The sequence below is a fragment of the Oncorhynchus mykiss genome, chromosome 3 (assembly GCF_057628025.1).
Source record: "Oncorhynchus mykiss isolate SJ-2025 chromosome 3, ASM5762802v1, whole genome shotgun sequence".
Lineage (NCBI taxonomy): Eukaryota > Metazoa > Chordata > Actinopteri > Salmoniformes > Salmonidae > Oncorhynchus > Oncorhynchus mykiss.
In genome coordinates, this window is record NC_143024.1 from 58,938,515 (window position 1) to 58,957,593 (window position 19,079).

Here is a 19,079-nt window from a genome sequence, read left to right on the forward strand (position 1 = left end):
CACACAGATGAGCAGGAACCTGGGCATCTTTCATTTGGTGTTTTTCAGAGTCAGTAGAAATGCCTCTTTAGTGTCCTATGTTTTCATAACTTTGACCTTAATTTCCTACTGTCTGTAAGCTGTTAGTGTCTTAATGACTGTTCCACAGGTGCATGTTCATTCATTGTTAAATGGTTCATTGAACATGCATGGGAAACAGTGTTAAAACCCTTAACAATGAATGATCGGTCTCTTTGAAAGACAGGGTCCTGAAAAAGGGACGTTTCTTTTTTTTGCTGAAATATCTAACGTGGATACACACACACTCTTTTTACTGGGGGTGGGAGAGTAGTCATTGAGGTTCATAGAACAGAGTTGGGTGACCACAGCTATACATGGTATTTCGCCTGTGTCTCATATGGCACCCTATTCCCTAGTAAACTAACCTTTGGGTCCTGGTCCAAAGGAGTGCACCACGTAGGGCAGTGTTTCCCAACCCCCCTAAAAGTACACATTTTTATTGTGGCCCCAGACAAGCACAGCTGACTCAACTTGTCAACTAATCATCAAGCCCTTGAGTTGAATGTGGTGTGTTTGTCTGGGGATAAAATGTATACTGTTGGGTGTACTTGTGGACCGGATGTGGGAACCACTGCCGTAGGGAATAGGGTGCCAATTGGGACGCATCTCAGTGTCCTCTGTTCTGCTTTGCCCCAGAGCTCTGTGTCAAACCACGCTGACAATCTCAGAGAGGACAGAGGAGGAAGTAGACCGTGACTAAACAATATTCAAAAGGTCCGTCTCTTCTCTCGAGACTCTCCCCTCCTCTGCTGTAGAGGTGCTCCGGGTGTAACCGCCACACCGACCCTGAAAAGCAAACCAATAGATGGCCGTGCAGCAAACGGCTAAGGCAGACAATTTCACACACCCTGGCGTGGTGCCCTCGCTGGAGAATGGCCAAGTGGATGGAATGAGCCTCCCTCGGACCTTAAACGCGGGCAGAACTAACCCTTATAGACGGTTACAGACAGTCCTAATTGGAAAAGAGGATTCCTAGAGTCCTGTTTGCACTTGGCCTGACAATAAGGATAAACTGGTAGAGCATCATGAATGAATGGGTAAGAAAAGTATATCCCAAAGAAAATCACAGCGCCTCGTCACCACTGGTTTATCAATTGAGCACCTGCCTGTGAACCGTGTCAGCGAATCCATTAGAGACAGCAGATCACCGAGAGCATATGGCACAGAAATGTTTTCGTTTTCCTGGCATGAATAACCTTGGTTTGAATGCAAATGTGCATCACGCAGACCTCTCATTAGAATAGGGATGCATATAAATTAATGTGAGCCATTGATTGCGGATCCCAAATGGCACCCTATTCCCTATGTAGTGCACTACTCTGGGAATATGGTTCCATTTGGGACGCAAGTGCATTTATTTACCCATGACAGGCAGCTCCACGGTGATATTCAGGTTACACAGGTGGCCCTGGCAGCACTCCACGATCTGGTCGCGGGAGGGCGGCGTCTTGCAGGTCATCCTGCTCTGCTCGTACACCTTGAAGCAGCCCTTCTGGGAGACCAGGGCTCCGTCGCTGACCGTCAGACTGGAGAAGCAGTGCTGGCCTACACAGCGCCGCCCGGTGGCACACGAGCGCCCCTCGCACACACACTCATGCTCGCCGACAGACTTCACTTTATCCTCTATACAGGTAACAGGAAGACAGTAGGGTGAAGTTGCCCCTAGACGCTGATCTTAGGTCAGTTTAGAATTTTCCCCACTAATGGTTAAGAATGGGGGAAGCGGATCTGTACTTAGGGCAAGCTTCACCCAGGAGCAAGTTATTCCCCATATAAACATTAGCTTTCCTGTGTGTAAACCAAATAAATGTAAAGACACACTTTATAGCCTCCAAAAATATAATAATGATGATACCATGGATTGTCAGTCCTTGCATCCTATAGTGCTGTCCATGAATTTGAGAGTGGTAACATTTCTCGTGCCCCATCCCACAGCTTTTTACCCGGGATAAGGGGCAGGGAGTACTCTGTTATTGTTTCAACTGCTGATTGCTGCTTTAATGCATATCTGTACCACTAATCAAATCTAAATAAATTATGAAACAAAGTGCGAAAGCTTCGGTGAGGCCAAGATAATGGAAAAATTCAAGTACATAGTAATGATTTCAGTGAAAACAGGGTGGTGGGTTACCTTTCGCTGGTGCTTCCACAGTGAGGTTCAGGTTACACAGGTGCCCCTGGCAACACTTGACTATGTGGCTGGGAGAAGGAGGGGTGGCGCAGGTGGCTCTCCCCTGGTCGTCATCCCGAAGGCAGCCCTTCTGGTGAACCACAAACCCGTCACTGATCTTGACAGAGGAGAAACACTGCTGGCCCGTACAGCGCTCTCCGCCATCACACGACCGCCCCTCACACACACACTCAATGCCTTGCAAGGCAGGCATCACTTCCTCATCTGTTAAAAAAAAGAAAAAGAAAGAAAAAAAAGGAGGAGATCGGAGAAATCAACGAACGCTTGTAATTCTCCATCATTGAAGAGAATATAACACATTTTCTGGTAGTTTTGTTGTTTATTCACTTAGGTCCCCAAATGGCCTTCACACAAATGAACACACTGAATGTAAAATGTGTCATTAGCTAGATCTATGTGCAAAGTGGTGATGTGCTGCTTAGGTAGGTCGGTATCGGTAGTAGAAATGTTTGTGAGTCAGCACATTGCTAGTGCTAAGCCTACGTTGAGGGCGGGATAAAAGCATGAGCGTGATGAATCCCGTGAGAATAAATGTGTCACCTCTCGCTGGTGTTGCCACTGTGACATTCATGTTGCAAAGGTCGCCATGGCAGCACTCCACCGTCGGGTTATGGGATGGGGGGCTTTCGCAACTTATGGACTCCTCACTCCGGCCCACAATGCATCCCTTCTGCTGGACGGAAATGGCATTCTGGACGGAGAGGGCCGAGAAGCACTGCTGACCAAAACACCGGTCTCCTCCGTCGCATGACGGCCCATCGCACGCACACTCGTAGTCGCGCACACTCCCCTCATCTGCACAGGAAACACAGTCAGACATGGGACAGAGCCGAAAAGGAAAAACACATTTAACCATCGATAAATGGCATACAGTATACTGTGTGGCTGCTCGGCATTGTGAATATCATGGTCATAGTGGTCATCTTAGTGCAGGAGCTTTGGTATATTCAACCTTCCTCATTTTCTTCTCTCTTTGATTTGAGAGTTATCATTTAGCTGCTACACTAAAGTAGATGATGCAGAATAATAAGTATCCCCAGCCAGCCAGACAGTGACAGTGTGAAATCCTCAGTTCTCCCAGAGCTCAGTCTGAGAGCCTGTCACTGCAGTTGTTAAAAAATGCTGCAAGACAGCGTGGGGAGAGGGAGAGCGGCACGGGGACAGAATGAGAGCCAAATCATGCCCTTGACAGACATTTTTATTAACTCACCTTTCACGCTGGAGGAGGGTAAAACCAGAAGTGTGAAGACCAGGAACAACATGTCGCCGTCTAACATTGTAGACCTGGAAGACAGGGTAGAAGTTCCATTGGAATAGTGTGTTCGCTAAACGTGGACCTGCTGGATAGCTTACAATCTATGTACTCAGAAGATTCCCTGACAAGACAAAACACATTTATTTGCATCACACAGATAAATTGACTAGCAGCTTCTGTAGAAATGCCTTTGTTATGTCCACTGAAATGAATTCACACCAATGGTGTGACAGGATAAAAAGAAAGAAAGATATGAAAGTAAAGGATTTATTTCTAAAGGAGCACCATGACAGAGGGGAATTTTACTGAGAGAAAAAAAAAAAGACCTTTCCTTGTTTTCAGTAAAGAGTCAACACCAAGTTTAAAATGCTCAAGTAAAGTGGGTCTCATGCCTTCCGGTTGTCCTGGCAACAAGGCATTGAGTGGCAAGCAATTGGGCGACTAGTGCTCTCCTATTGGCTGAGCTGTACTGGGAGAGAGAGACAGCCTACTTGGCAGCGAGTGGAGCAGACAGACGCAGGAGGAGAACGAGGAGGAGGACGAGATGATCACAGCAGGGAGCCCAAATAGAAACATTCCAAATGAAGAGGCTGCCTCTAACCATTCAATATTGCATGTATCTTTAGGCACAGCAACATAAAATGTACATTTACGTCCGTTTGACTTCGGCTGTGACCTGTCGGACTGATTCAAACAGAGCCCACCCCACTCCATAGCAACACATCCACACCCCATAAAGAGGACGCATGTTTTCCAAACTATTCCTGTACCAAATCCACATTGATAAGACTTGAAGATTGTTGCCGTTGGCCAAAATACTCCCTACAATTCCGCCACCTATTCCCCATGCAGCGTGTTCATGACATACTAAGCCAGGGCAGACCGTTATCTTGGCAGTGTTTGTGTCTGCCCGCTGATAAATACCCCAGTGTTTCCCCCAAAGCCTTTGTGCCGGCTCCCAGACATAAATGATTAAGCACGCAATGTTAGCATTACCCCAACGGCGTCTGTATGGCCCGGCTCACACAGACCACATGTTGCTCCTTTTTAAAATCAGAGCACAAAACAGAGGCTGCCACTGAAAGATAATCATGGGCTCTGTGCAGAGCAGCGTGGGGGTAAGAGGACCGAGGGGGGGGGGGGGCACCCAGGGGACACACAAGTATGGCCAGGGGGCAACGAGAGGGCAGAGGGACCGGGGGATAATGCAGCCACAAAGTCCAAATTGGCTACAAAAAATGTAAGGTTAGGGTTAGGCATGAGGTTAGCAACGTGGTTAAGGTTAAGATTAGGTTTGAAATCAGATTAAGAAGAAAAGTGGTATAAATGGTCAGGCTTTAGCCATAATGACTTTGACTGTGTTAACTAGTGACAACCAGGTAGGGGAGGGCACTGAAAAGGAAAGGGAGGGGGGCAGGTGAATAGTGTGCCACCCAAAAATGAGCACTGGGTACAGACACATACTGTTTTGTCACTAAAAGGGGCAGCTCCTTGTACTACTCTCCTACATACTCCCGTGCTACATGAAAATGTTAATGTTCCTGATCATTCCTTGCACAGCCGTGGGTGCAGTGTTGTGTAGGCAATGAAGCGGGTTTTTGTTACCACCAACTCGCTTGGTTCCTTGATCTGATCTACAGTGCCTTCGGAAAGTATTCAGACCCCTCGACTTTTTCCACATCTTGTTACGTTACAGCCTTATTCTAAAATAGATTACCTTTTATTTATCCACACACAATACTCCATAATGACAAAGAGAAAACAGGTTGACATTTATGCAAATGTATAAAAAAAAGACCTTATTCAAATATTCAGACCTTTTGCTAATGAGACTTGAAATTGAGCTCAGGCGCATCCTGTTTCCATTGATCATCCTTGAGATGTTTATACAACTTGGATTCCACCTGTGGTATATTTCAGTTGATTGGACAGAATTTGGAAAGGCACACACCTGTCTATATAAGGTCCCACAGATGACAGTGCATGTCAGAGCAAAAACCAAGCCATGAGGTCGAAGGAATTGTCCGTAGAGCTCCGAGACATGATTGTGTTGAGGCACAGATCTGGGGAAGGGTACCAAAACATTTCTGCAGCATTGAAGGTCCCCAAGACCAGGATGGATCATTCTTAAATTGAAGAAGATTGAAACCACCACGATGTGACGCTCTGGAGAAAACCTGGCACCATCCCGACGGTGAAGCATGGTGGTGGCAGCATCATACTGCAAAAATGTTGACCAAAAAAAAACTGTTTTTGCTTTGTCATCATGGGGTATTGTGTGGAGATTGAGGGAGGGGGGGCACTATTTAATCCATTTTAGAATAAGGCTGTAAAAAAAAATGTGGGAAAAGTCAAGGGGTCTGAATAATTTCCGAATGCATCAAAGTAGTCTATTTTGCATTGGCAACCAAATATTATCTCAGCGACAATAAACCAAATGGTAGCTTTATTAATTCCCCCCCCCCAAATAAAATTATTTTGTTTAGAAGTAATAACTAGTGATTCCAGGCTATTTTAAATAAAATATAAAATATAAAAAAAGCGAGCCATGTGCTTTTTCCCCTATGCCAAAAACATGACCTTTTTTGCTGATACAGTGGGGCAAAAAAGTATTTAGTCAGCCACCAATTGTGCAAGTTCTCCCACTTAAAAAGATGAGGCCTGTAATTTTCATCATAGGTACACTTCAACTATGACAGACAAAATGAGATTTTTTTTTCTCCAGAAAATCACATTACAGGATTTTTTATGAATTTATTTGCAAATTATGGTGGAAAGTAAGTATTTGGTCAATAACAAAAGTTTCTCAATAGTTATATATATATATATATATATATATATATATATATATATATCCTTCGTTGGCAATGACAGAGGTCAAACGTTTTCTGTAAGTCTTCACAAGGTTTTCACACACTGTTGCTGGTATTTTGGCCCATTCCTCCATGCAGATCTCCTCTAGAGCAGTGATGTTTTGGGGCTGTTGCTGGGCAACACAGACTTTCAACTCCCTCCAAAGATTTTCTATGGGGTTGAGATCTGGAGACTGGCTAGGCCACTCCAGGACCTTGAAATGCTTCTTACGAAGCCACTCCTTCGTTGCCCGGGCGGTGTGTTTGGGATCATTGTCATGCTGAAAGACCCAGCCACGTTTCATCTTCAATGCCCTTGCTGATGGAAGGAGGTTTTCACTCAAAATCTCACGATACATGGCCCCATTCATTCTTTCCATTACACAGATCAGTCATCCTGGTCCCTTTGCAGAAAAACAGCCCAAAGCATGATGTTTCCACCCCCATGCGTCACAGTAGGTATGGTGTTCTTTGGATGCAACTCAGCATTCTTTGTCCTCCAAACACAACGAGTTGAGTTTTTACCAAAAAGTTATATTTTGGTTTCATCTGACCATATGACATTCTCCCAATCATCTTCTAGGTCATCCAAATGCTCTCTAGCAAACTTCAGACGGGCCTGGACATGTACTGGCTTAAGCAGGGGGACACGTCTGGCACTGCAGGATTTGAGTCCCTGGCGGCGTAGTGTGTTACTGATGGTAGGCTTTGTTACTTTGGTCCCAGCTCTCTGCAGGTCATTCACTAGGTCCCCCCGTGTGGTTCTGGGATTTTTGCTCACCGTTCTTGTGATCATTTTGACCCCACGGGGTGAGATCTTGCATGGAGCCCCAGACCGAGGGAGATTGCCAGAAATCTTGCCTGTTTGTAGGTGACCAAATACTTATTTTCCACCATAAATTTGCAAATAAATTAATTAAAAATCCTACAATGTGATTTTCTGGATTTTTTTCCTCATTTTGTCTGTCATAGTTGAAGTATACCTATGATGAAAATTACAGGCCTCTCTCATATTTTTAAGTGGGAGAACTTGCACAATTGGTGGCTGACTAAATACTTTTTTGCCCCACTGTATGTGAGTACATACAATACATTCAAGCCTCATTACAATTTGTGATAATGTTCTAGGTTACACCGGCAAGTATAATATTTATCCAATTATAAAATCAGATTATTTCACACGGAGATGTGGGAAGCTAATCAACTTCAAAAATCACTTCAAGATTGCGGTCTTGATTTAGCTTGGCATTGAATAAGCATCCCATTTTGCACTGATAACCAAATATAATCCAGACAACATTAGAATCCTCCAACAAGGTATTTTGCTTAGAAGGGATTACTATGTGATTCTATGCTATTTTGTAAAAACAGCTGTAGTCGTGCTTCTTTTTTTCTTCTCCTCCATGACTAAAAATTATATTCTATTTTTAGCTGATATGGGAATGAATACATTGAAGTAGCATACCAAAATTAGGGATAATGTTGTAAGTATACACATATTTGCCAGGGCATATTTTACGCAACTATACATCAGATTATTCACATGGAGACATGGGAAGCTATAAAAGGCTAGCTAGTTTGCTACATTTTTAGTCAGACTAAAGCTGGCTACTATGGGCAGCATATAGCAAGGGCAGATGACTTTTGCTTGCTTTCACCACAAATAAGAAGACAAACAAAAAAAGCCAGCTGTCGCCCCCTTGTGAATGGGAATCTAGGCAGCACGGACCAGCGAGGGTATCATGCTGCCAAAGGGTGCTCCAAAAATTAGACTCTACCCACACTCACATAGATCAATGGAATTAAGCTTGTATCAGCCTTAAGGGAGGACAATGGGGTGAGTCCCAAAATCCAGGTTGGAAGAATCTAGATATCCACCTTCTTCAAATCAAACTTTGTCACATTCACAGAATAGAACAGGTGTAGACTTTACCGTGAAATGCCTATTTACAAGCCCTTAACTACTCTTGAACTGCACTGTTGGTTAAAAAAATATTGACCATGTAGACTAAAATAAAAAAGTAAGACAATAAGAACAATAATGAGGTTATATACAGGGGGCGCCGGTACAGAGTCAGTGTGCGGGGGTACAGGTTATTTGAGGTCATTTGTATATGTAGGTGAGGGTGAAGTGACTATGCATAGATAATAAACAGCGAGTAGCATCAGTGTACAAAAGGGATGTGGGAAATCGCCACTGGCGATTTTATTATTGGTTCAGCAGTCTTATGGCTTAGGGGTGGAAACTGTTGAGGAGCCTCTTGGTCCTAGTCTTGGCGATCCGGTACCGCTTGCCGTTTGGTAGCAGAGAAAAGTATATTGGGTGACTGGAGTCTGACAATTGTATGGGCTTTCCTCTGGCACCACCTATTATACAGGTCCTGGATGGCAGGAATCTTGGCCCCAGTGATGTACTGGGCCGTTCGCACTACCCTCTGTAGTGCCTTACGGTCAGATGCCAAGCAGTTGCCATACCAGGCGGTGATGCAGCCGGTCAGGATGATCTCGATGGTGCAGATGTAGAACCTTTTGATGATCTGGGGACACATGCCAAATCTTTTCAGTCTCCTGAGGTGGAAAAGGTTTTGTCGTACCCTCTTCACAACTGTCTTGGTATGTTTGGACCATGATAGTTTGTTGATGTGGACACCAAGGAACTTGAAACACTCGACCCGCTCCACTACAGCCCCGTCGATGTTAATGGGGGCCTGTTCGGCCCGCCTTTTCCTATAGTCCACGATCAGCTCCTTAGTCTTGCTCACGTTGAGGAAGAGGTTGTTGGAAGGTGTTTAGTCCCAGAGTCCTTAGCTTAGTGATGAGCTTCGTGGGCACTATGGTGTTCCCCCCTGATTTTGGGTAACTACCAGATTTTTGCAACAAAAACCATGGGTGCAGAAGCAGACAGGGATGGCATAAAATGACACAGATCTCCCCAACACCGTGATTCAGGATGTGTCCCTCCAGGCACTTAATATATCACCTCAATTATCTGCCCGATGCATCTCAGCCACTTCCACTTAATCTGCCTCTAGCCTTTAACTAAAAATGGGGTGTTTCATTTGGTATCTTTTACAAAAAATGTCACCGTCTGCAGTCTGCCTCCGCACAAAGACAAGAACGCAACCCAATTTGAGAGAGGATAGCCTAGCTTTTGAACCATATCAAAGGCAAAAACCCTACCGCCATCTTGAGCTTGCACCAATGCCGGGTGATAGATTAACAAGTTGGGTTCGGCAAGGCAGAGTCAGAGAGATCTGATGCAGTAGTTTGGCTGAGGGATTAAGATGTGCTCCTCCTGATATTAGACCGCAAGCTGGAGACAAACGAGGCCAGCAACATCTGCAGAACACATTGAGCAAAACAGAAAGAGTAGTACATTTTTGTGAGTTGTGTGTTTGTGCTCCCTCTGTCCCTGCATATTGAAATCTCTGGCAGTCTCTTAGTTGCAATGAGTTAACAGAGCCGACATCCTGACAGGGGTGTGCTGCTCCCCCCCCCCCCCCGCCTGCCATTTTCTGTATCTTGGGATAGAATCTAGTATCACTGTAATAGTCGACCAAGGGAAGGATAAAAAACACAAGAGGGGAGATCAAATACAGAGCGCCCTATAAAGTACATAAGCAGGGGATTGGAAGGGGTGGGTGTTGGCAGTGGAAAGGCTTTGCTGAGATGTTGTCTTTGAGGACCAAGTGGGACCAAACAAAAATGTGGCCAAGTTGTGGTCAAGGCAGCTCGAGAAAATAAGCAAGTTTCATGCAGTCTTCCTTCTCTCTCAAACGATTCAAAGTCCCTGCTCCTTTTCAAAACCCTACATTTGCATCAAGATTAACATTTCGGTGTTGACTGTCAAGTCACATGCATACACCAGATAGTTGGATTCATCCCTTTTACCCAACCATCATGACTCCATCATATGTTTGTTTGGTCGGTTGTGATATGCTCAGGTAACGATTGGTGCGATGCATTGTATAACAGTATATTGAGTGAGTGATTGAGAGAGTGTGTGTGTGTGTGTGTGTTGCTTGGGCCTGGGAGCCCTGCAGGAGCTGCTGAGTCATCAGGCTGCCGAGCTGGGAGACAGGAGGTGGAATCTGTGTCTGAGCTGGCGCTGGCATAGTTACCATGGCACAAATAGCCCCAGAGGATCCACAGGGAGAGCTGGGCAGAGCAAGGCACAGCTGACCCAGTCTTGGCCTGCTCCGGGGCCCATGCCTCCCCTCACATGTTCCCATCCCACTCAGAGAGGAGTGTGACACCAGGAACACGCAGATGGCCCGCTCCGAGGTAGATATGGGTGTGACACAGACAGCGCTGGGGGCAAACTAGCCCCCTGCGAGCTCACCTTGCATTTACACAGCAGACTCACACAGCACATCGAATCAAACATGCCACCAATCGCTGCTCACAGCCAAACAGCCAAGTGCATCAGAGTAAACAAAGTAAAGCAGACATAGATTTGCAGTGTTTATTCGGTTGTTCACTAGACCTGTCTGGAAACTCCACAGAGAGAGCTGAGAATAGTCAGAGTTAAAGATAGGTGTGGCGTACGACAAATATAAATACTATAGGCTATATGAGAAACAGGAGTATCTCATAACTGCACAACAGATTGCATATATGCCATATACAAAACTAAAAAAACAATTCAAATTGGAAAAAAATGTGCCAATTTCAACCAACAAATTAGATGTTAGTGTTTTTTTTATTATAGTGTACTAGGAGCATGGGAAGGCAAAGAAAATGGCCTTGCTTCCAATTGAACAGCAGTGAAATGCCCCACTTAAGTTTAAGTGCAGTGCTTAAAATCAAGAGCAAGGACAACTTCTGTCTTACCCAGGCACTGCTGTTTAACTCATCCAATGATTAATCATCAGTTTTGTGTGATGTTTTTTTTTTTTGGGGGGGGGGGGGGCTTGCATATTCATGCAGCATTTGCACTTCCATTTAGAGATATTACACTTCAAGAATGTGTCATCCTACAATAAAAAAAATGCAAACAAAAGAACATGAACAATCCAGAGGGAGACAGAGAGGAGGACAGAGAGCTCTGTAAAAGCTAAACAGTCTAAAGAATTCCAGGGCCGTAAACAACTCTGCTACGTTAATTAATTACGGCACGCAAGACAGCTAACAACTGGAGGTTGCCATAATCACACTAAATCTGCTCATTGGAAGAAAACATTCATTAAGCTATGGAAATCCTCCTCCACCCTTGCTAGGGGCCTCATCAAATGGGAGATTAAAAGCCCACAGGCAGCTCTCCGTGGCCCCCAGGACCCCACAGTGGCCCATTCTGACCCTGCCGTAGCCCTGCCTGGGCTCTCTCTCTCTCTCCTTTTTCTCTCCAGGGCTTCACTCAACAGCAGACTCTCTCACAATGTAAGGAATGTCATCAAATGCAAATGGGCCTTTTCTTGTAAACTCACAGTACTGACACTCCTTTCCTGGTAAGAGGTGAGTGCAGCAGGTTTGGGTTCAGTGCAGGAAAGGGTCATTTCTGATATAATACACATGCCCCTGTGTGTATCCCTTGTAATCTGAGACAAAAGATGTATTTTCTTTCAGCAGTACTTTTTTTTTACCATCACTCTGGCTTCGACAATGACCAGAGAGACCCTCCTGAAAATGGTCAGACTTGAACGGCCATTTTGTTTCTCCTTAGTCTCAGATGATCAATTCCTCACTGAGTAGAATGAAAGATGTTGGCAGGGACAAATGACATGGTCAAAACAACCTTGTTTACTTTGAAATTACATTGGATTGAGGAGATGTCTGCGGGTTTGATCCCATTGAATACAGCAAAGGATCTGAACGAAACATAACCGTCGCTTTCAGCCTCAACCGCTGACACTTTGTACAGGTGAGACTTGAAAGCAAGAAATGGAAAATGTACGATTGCACAATCACAGAAGCTCTAAAAATGTACTAAAACCCCAAGCATCAAGTGAATTCCTGAACAAAAAAAAACAAAAAAAATGTGCTTTGTGCTACAGAGATATATCAAGGGCAATTATTCAAGCACCACGATGAAGACATTCAAGACAAGAAGTCAGCATATTGATAGACAGAGTATACTGCGACCGGCAGCAGTCACCATGGCACCGCAAATTTATCTGTATGGACCACCATCACAACACTCGGCAGGGCCAATTCAAACACCGTCTCTATGACCTTTAGCAATGTTTGCAGGAAGTGGAATGCACAAACACTCTCCCTCTGAATGACCCACTGATGAAGTTCAGTGTGCTGCAGTGACACAGCTCTCCAAGACCACCTTGATTTGTATCACACAGACTCTTGTTCCATCTCTTCTCCACCGTCAGACCCGATTGGTCATATTGGACTCCCGGACAAATATCCAGAGATACTGTAGTTTTGCCCTCGAAGCCCTTAATGTACGGTAGCAATGAGAAGAAGAATCATAGGCGACCTCACCAAGCACAGAATTCCAATACGTTACTATTGAATTGATGTCCTGTGGCAGAGAGTGAACTTTGCCATTGAGAGTGGGCTTAACAAGATCAGCCCCCCCCCCCCCCCAGCCGGCCACACACACACACACACACACACCACCCCCACTCCAGTCCTGCGTGTCTACCTGTCAGATTGAGGCTTCCCACACAGCACTACTGGACCATCACAGTCACACCCTCCTGTCAATAGAAGCATTATGACCTGGGTTTGTTTTATATTCCTGAGTGAGAATTCTTCGTAGGAGTGGGACCAACTCCCATTCAATTGTTCCTTCAATTACAGAGGATAGGCGACAAGACGTTGTAGTCCATCTGCTCTCATTGATCTTGAAGCATAGGAGCACACAAAAGTTTCACATAATGTCCTTGAGAACAGAGGTAATAGGCGACAGATTTTGGGCTATTTCTAAATGTGTAGAAATCTCCTGTTCTGCCTCAATCCTCAGGTGTTAACTAGCTTCCTTACGAAGCCATGGAGAGAGAACAAATAACAGCATCACAAAATTGGAAAGGAAGTCCAAGAACTGCAACACACCACAGACGCACATATGTTTGATATTAGCGAGGGTTTCACTAATGTTAGTCTTCAAGGGATACTTCGGGATTTTTTGCAATGAGGCCCTTTATCTACTTCCCCAGAGTCAAAAGAACTCACGGATACCATTTCTTATGTATCTGTGTCCAGTATGAAAGTAAGTTTGAGATAGTTTAGCGAGCCAATGCTAACTAGCACTAGCACAATGACTAAGTCTATGGGTATCTGCTGGCAGATAAACAAATCCTAGCAGATCAATTCTAAATGTTTTGAGCATTGACACGGCATGCCAAAAACGGCATCTTTGTAGATCTTCACCATCAGCTTATTACATCACACAAAACCGTACATGCCCCACATCTCTAACCCTGCTCATTTTAACTTTCCAAACAGACTTGAGTTAAAGAAGGGAATCCTTAAAATGGTCTAAATGAGGGAATAATTCAACAAACCAAATGAATCTACAAATCACACAAATCAAGGGATCAATCAAACAGAGGTCACTGCTAAAAATAGGGGATTGATCATTGTTTAATTCTACTCGTAAACTACATCTACTTCAAAGCCCAGGAATGGGGAAAGGCAGAAGAACCAAAGAGAGCCATAACTTTCCCCCTAACAGCTGAGCGATAAGAGCTCTGAAGCGAGTGAAGAGCTCATAAAATGTGTATTGCAGATGGTCTCCAGTGCAGTCTCGGGGTAGTGGGAGAGGCCAGGAACACTGCGTATCGGTGTCTGCTTTAGTCTGCGTAGACAGCAGACTCCAGTCTCCTCTCGATTTGCCTTTCACTCACATTTGCAGAGAGAATAGAACTTGAAATCAATAACCCACTGGAGAGCCACCAAAGGAGATCCTGGAAGCAGACACACACACACACACACACGTAGGACCAAAGTCTGTCTGGGGCACAGCCGCTGTCTGACTTCCTGTCTAGCATCAAGCCGAGGCTGCAGGGCCAGCTAGGCCCCAGACGACGAGGCTGCACTCATCCTGATATGTTGTGGCTGCACAGGGCTTATGATTATTAAAGGCTCAAGGATTTTGACTAAAAATAACACCGTCTTAAAAAGCAGTGGGAAATCGGGGGGGGGGGGGGGGGGACAAGCAATGCCACACACATGCTGTGTTCCGCCGCAGCCCCATCCACAACTGCCAGGTCCAACTCTAATCCAGACAGAAAACTAAAAGTACAATTTACTCGCATGTCAGAGTGCCACATAAGGTCAAGAGTGCCAACCTCACAGCTGATGGGTCCTTAAAACCTTATCAGTCTCAGGAAATCCCACAGTGAAAAAGCTCAAATTCACTACTTTCATTCATCGGCTTTCTCTGCCCTCATATTTAGCCTAGCAATTAACTGTTTTGCCATTTGCTTTTCAGGACAACCAGGGATACGAGGAAAACAAAACTATTTGAAATAAAACAGTTGAACTCGTGAGTTTTATTGACAAATGTCAATTAAAACAAAAAAAAGGTCCACCAAGCAAAAACCTGATAAAAAAAATGCATTTATAAGAATGCTGTAAGTACAGAAATTGTTTGCTCAGTGAGAAATGAATATCCAAGTTGTCACTGACAACTGTGTGGAGTTTGACAGCAACTATGCGAGCACATTGCAGTAGTCTAAGGCACTATGTCCTGGGATTTCATATGATCTTCTATGTAGAACTTCCTACCTTCTGACGACTCTCTTGTAGCTTGTAAGCGTCGGAGAGCAAAACGCAGCTCTAGCTCAGCCCCCGTTAACTAATGGTTGGTATTAGTGGATGCAGAAGAAATAAACGAATCCAATGCAACAACCCAGCAGTCTGTAGCTCAAACGCAATGTTTAAAATGGGTTGGAATCCAAAAACGCGCCGGCGTCACAGCGCGACTATAGGAGATCGCTCGTCTGTCGTCGGAGTCTCCGCCAAGTCCCGCCTCCCTCGCTCTTCCTCCGCTCTCTCTCACACAAGCTCTTCTCTCTCACTCCCAGGCTGGTTTGAGACGGAGGCACTTACACCACCACGCCTGAGCCAGCCCCAGATTCCTGCTCAGACTTGAAGCACTGCATCTCTGTGCATGGCACAGTCTGCTGTTAATGACAGCGTGTGTGTAACCTGATCCTCCAACAGGCCAACCAGGGCTCCCTCGCTCTGTCTCCGAGCAAGGCAAACCCTTCTCTTCTCCCCCTGCTCTGCTATTGTCTCAGCCCATACTGCCAGCTGTTTCTGACAGCCAAATTACTGTGCACAGAGAAATGATTGCTGTCGGAGGACTATTCTTTCCATCGCGCTCTTTCTTTCTCTCTCGCGCCTCTGCTTTCTGAAATGTTCAGGCCTCAGTGGGCAAATTATACACTTTGTGGTGCTCTGAAAGAACAGCTGCGGAACGGATCTGCTGAGGAAAGGCCAGACTATCTGCTCCAATGGAAGTGGATATCATGTAATGTGGGAATAATTACTTTGATCGTGTCTATGGGAGAGAATTAGAAACCGTCTGTTAAAAACAATTGACATTACAGTATGATGAATCAGAAACTATGTTGAACCCACTAACCCAACATGAACACTTGGCGTTGAAATGGACGAACAAAAACATCAGAATAGAGCATTTCGGGTTGCTGTACGCCATTATAATACCCCAGTAGGTGAATGGTGCATGAATCAAATAGCCTTTAGAGATTCGCAGATAATACTCCATAAGTCAAATACAGTTTTGAAAAAAACATCAAGGAGCGTCAAAGGGAACATGGTCATATCCAGAATCACATACGCAAGATACCATTGCTTTGACCGCTACTTGAAATTAACTTGACATCTTTATGGAAGAAAGGAGCGCAAACGCTCTGAGTTGTCTACAATAGATTTCCACAACATCCACTAGTGTCATTGGCCCGAAGCACAATGATTACATTGTCAGGAGGGACACTGGAGAAAGAGAGCTTATCAGGACGTTATGGGTGAGCAGGCACAAACAAGTCAGACGGACCTTTCACCTCAACTGAATAGAGTGGGAGCCCTGTCCCCGTCCAGACTGACTGACGTCGCGCTATCTAACCGCGATCAGCAGACTCCAGGAATCAACTAACCTTAGTGAGACACTCCAGTTCACCAACCACTCACACAGCTCCATTAGTAGGTACAAACTATTATTAACAACGTTCCTCAAAATACATTTCTATCAGTTATAGGCACCATTTCTAGCATTGTTTCATAGACTGAGATAGATTCCCTTCAATATTGATTCCAACCAAAGAAATGACCAGTGACCGACCACTCATTTGTGTATTCCAAGCTGTCTAGAAGTCTATTCCATGACCAAATTCATCTGCCAATACACATATCGTGCACATGTGTGACAATGGCAACAGTAGGGCAGTCAATCATCAGCTTCAAAGAGACTATTTTCAAGGTTCTAGGCGATACCTGCCTCGACACATTACGATGATCTCACATAGTAGTCGCAGCTGTAACCCGATGACTCAGATAGCAGAGAATTTACACATCATCATGACCTCTTGACTCATTTTAGCATGGAGGCTAACCTTGGAGACTTTATGACACACTGGAGAGAGAGACACTGATGCCCATGGGATGTAAGGAGATGATTTGTTTCATCAATTAGAAGGGAGTAAGGGACAACTGCTAATATTAAGATTGACATTCACAGCCAATAACTGACTGTGTGTGTATATAACCTGAGAGAAGTTCATTGAGAAGAGCAGGACCTCTAAATTATGACACCAATGACCTGTAAGTGTTAAACAAAAATCCATATACCTTTCAAATTAAATATGCACCAGATTCAGACGCACCAGTCTGCTTACTTTGCCAAGGAAATGCCTTTCAAATCTTTGCCGCATGATCATTTGATCACTTTTTTTTCTGCACCTCATTTCTATGATAGTGTTTGTCTTAAAACATACTCGTGCAAAACGTAATGAACAAATATTTAATAAGTACATGCTATATAAAAAAAAAAGTGTTCATATTATGTAATGTAGCCAAAGTGAGGCCAAAAGTAATTAGTTAGTTCACTTTGTGTGCACAGACAGCACACTATCAGGGAGTATTCAATGTGTGCCCCAATCTCGTTAAATATTTATAGTTCTTCCCCCACTCTGGCTACAGGACCATTGTGGTGCTTATTGCCCAGCGTGGGCTTGATGGAAACACACGATCAAGGAGTGATGCTCCCAACAAAGTCTACATGACAAAAGGCACACCAACAAAGTGAAAGAAAATTTGACGCATTTGAGCCTACGAGTGACTGGAACCCCTGAGCATCAAAAATCGCCGCCAAACAAATACCCAAATATAGCCTATATCTTGACATACTTGAGTCAAGGGGAGTTTGAGTTGGTGTTTGTGGTAACGTTGATCCTGTCTAGGCTTCTGTAAATAGTAACACAAATGTTTTCCTCCACAACAGTGGAGAAACAATCTGTTTCTCCAGATTGAAAAAAAGTGACCTAAATAATAGGGCTAATATTTCAAATAGGTAAATTAACCTTATCTGGTTGACATAAAGCTTGTGAGAGAAGGAATGTGCCACTCACTGCCTTATTGAGCGAAAAAACTACTGTGATAGTGGGCTACATTTGTACTCTTTAGGGTCCCCGCAAGTCCAAAGTATAGGCTGCGCATAGGACTCTAGCCTACAGGTAGCCAGACATTCCTAATAAAATATATAAACAAACCAAAACAACTTACCTTGCATGTAAAACTTATGAAGTGATTTGAGGACGCACAGACGTAACCTAATGTGCTTACTGCACAAGTCAGGCTATTCTGCTATATCCCGAAAATTCACCGACAAGAGCCTATTTGTTTGGTTTCTTAAATGCAAGACTCCGGTTTCAGCCGACATTGCCCTACTTCGGCTTCGATACTATGTTACAATATAACGAATGTTCATAATCCAAAGTAACGCAAAATTGCGGTCAGTAACTTCGCCAGAGTTCCATAAGCTTTGGTGTTCTTCACTCCATTTACGAACGGTAATAACCCCTAGGCGGATATTTCATGTAGCAGAGCTAGGCTACGGCAAATCCTAGGAGGAAGTAGCCTGCAACTCACTGTAATAAGAGGACCATTACCACATCATTTCCTCTGCGCATATTTCCACACCAGCCACCTGGGGAGGCGGTCATCTATGATATTTGAATTTGAAATGTATACATTTTCAGTCATCTGATTTGAAAAACATGCATGTTAGGAAAATATTATAGCCTATGTGATAGTGTTCATCAAATTCTAATCGTTGACACCTACATTCAAGAACAAAAAAATCCCTGAATAAGCAATACGCTATTTTATAAAATACAAGGAGTCGTAATATAAAACCAACCTTAGTCCTATCCAACCGAGTTAGATCAGTATGGAAGCTCATCCCTGCAAGCAAAAATAAATACATCTGATTACCGGTTATGAGATAGTAAGCAGGGTTGGGTAGGTTGTAGTCTGTTACAGTAATTAGTTACCCTTCCAAAATTGTAATCAGTAACATAACATTTTTTTATGCCCAAACTCAGTAACGTAATCGGATTACTTTCAGTTACTTTTAGATGACTTTCCCTTTAAGAGGCATTAGAAGAAGGCAAAATGAATATTACCAATTGAACGACATCTATTGCAGGACAAATCAATATTAGAGTTTACATAGCTCGCCTGTAATGGATGTTGCATTTTACTTTATGGGTTGGTTATGTAGGCTTCTATAGGCTATGTC

General features: G+C 44.2%; 1 protein-coding gene across 4 annotated transcripts in view; it reads right to left on the reverse strand.

Annotated features, from left to right (window-relative positions):
- The window catches only part of LOC110520052 (activin receptor type-1), a 40,349-nt gene extending 21,516 nt beyond the window's left edge, over positions 1-18,833 (reverse strand). The window contains exons 1-5 of one of the 4 annotated variants that reach the window (XR_016494730.1): positions 18,062-18,453; positions 3,462-3,535; positions 2,792-3,046; positions 2,192-2,455; positions 1,423-1,683 (exon numbers count right to left, since the gene is read on the reverse strand). Coding sequence is in view for 3 of the 4 variants with exons in the window: in XM_090229637.1 (XP_090085763.1) it covers positions 1,423-1,683; positions 2,192-2,455; positions 2,792-3,046; positions 3,462-3,528 (847 nt within the window). In the remaining variant the exon portion in view is untranslated. Of the gene's footprint in view, positions 1-1,422; positions 1,684-2,191; positions 2,456-2,791; positions 3,047-3,461; positions 3,536-15,043; positions 15,674-18,061; positions 18,587-18,698 lie in introns of those variants that run through there. The other 3 variants (XM_090229637.1, XM_021597030.3, XM_021597031.3) reach the window with 3 other exon arrangements.
- Positions 18,834-19,079: the final 246 nt, after the last annotated feature.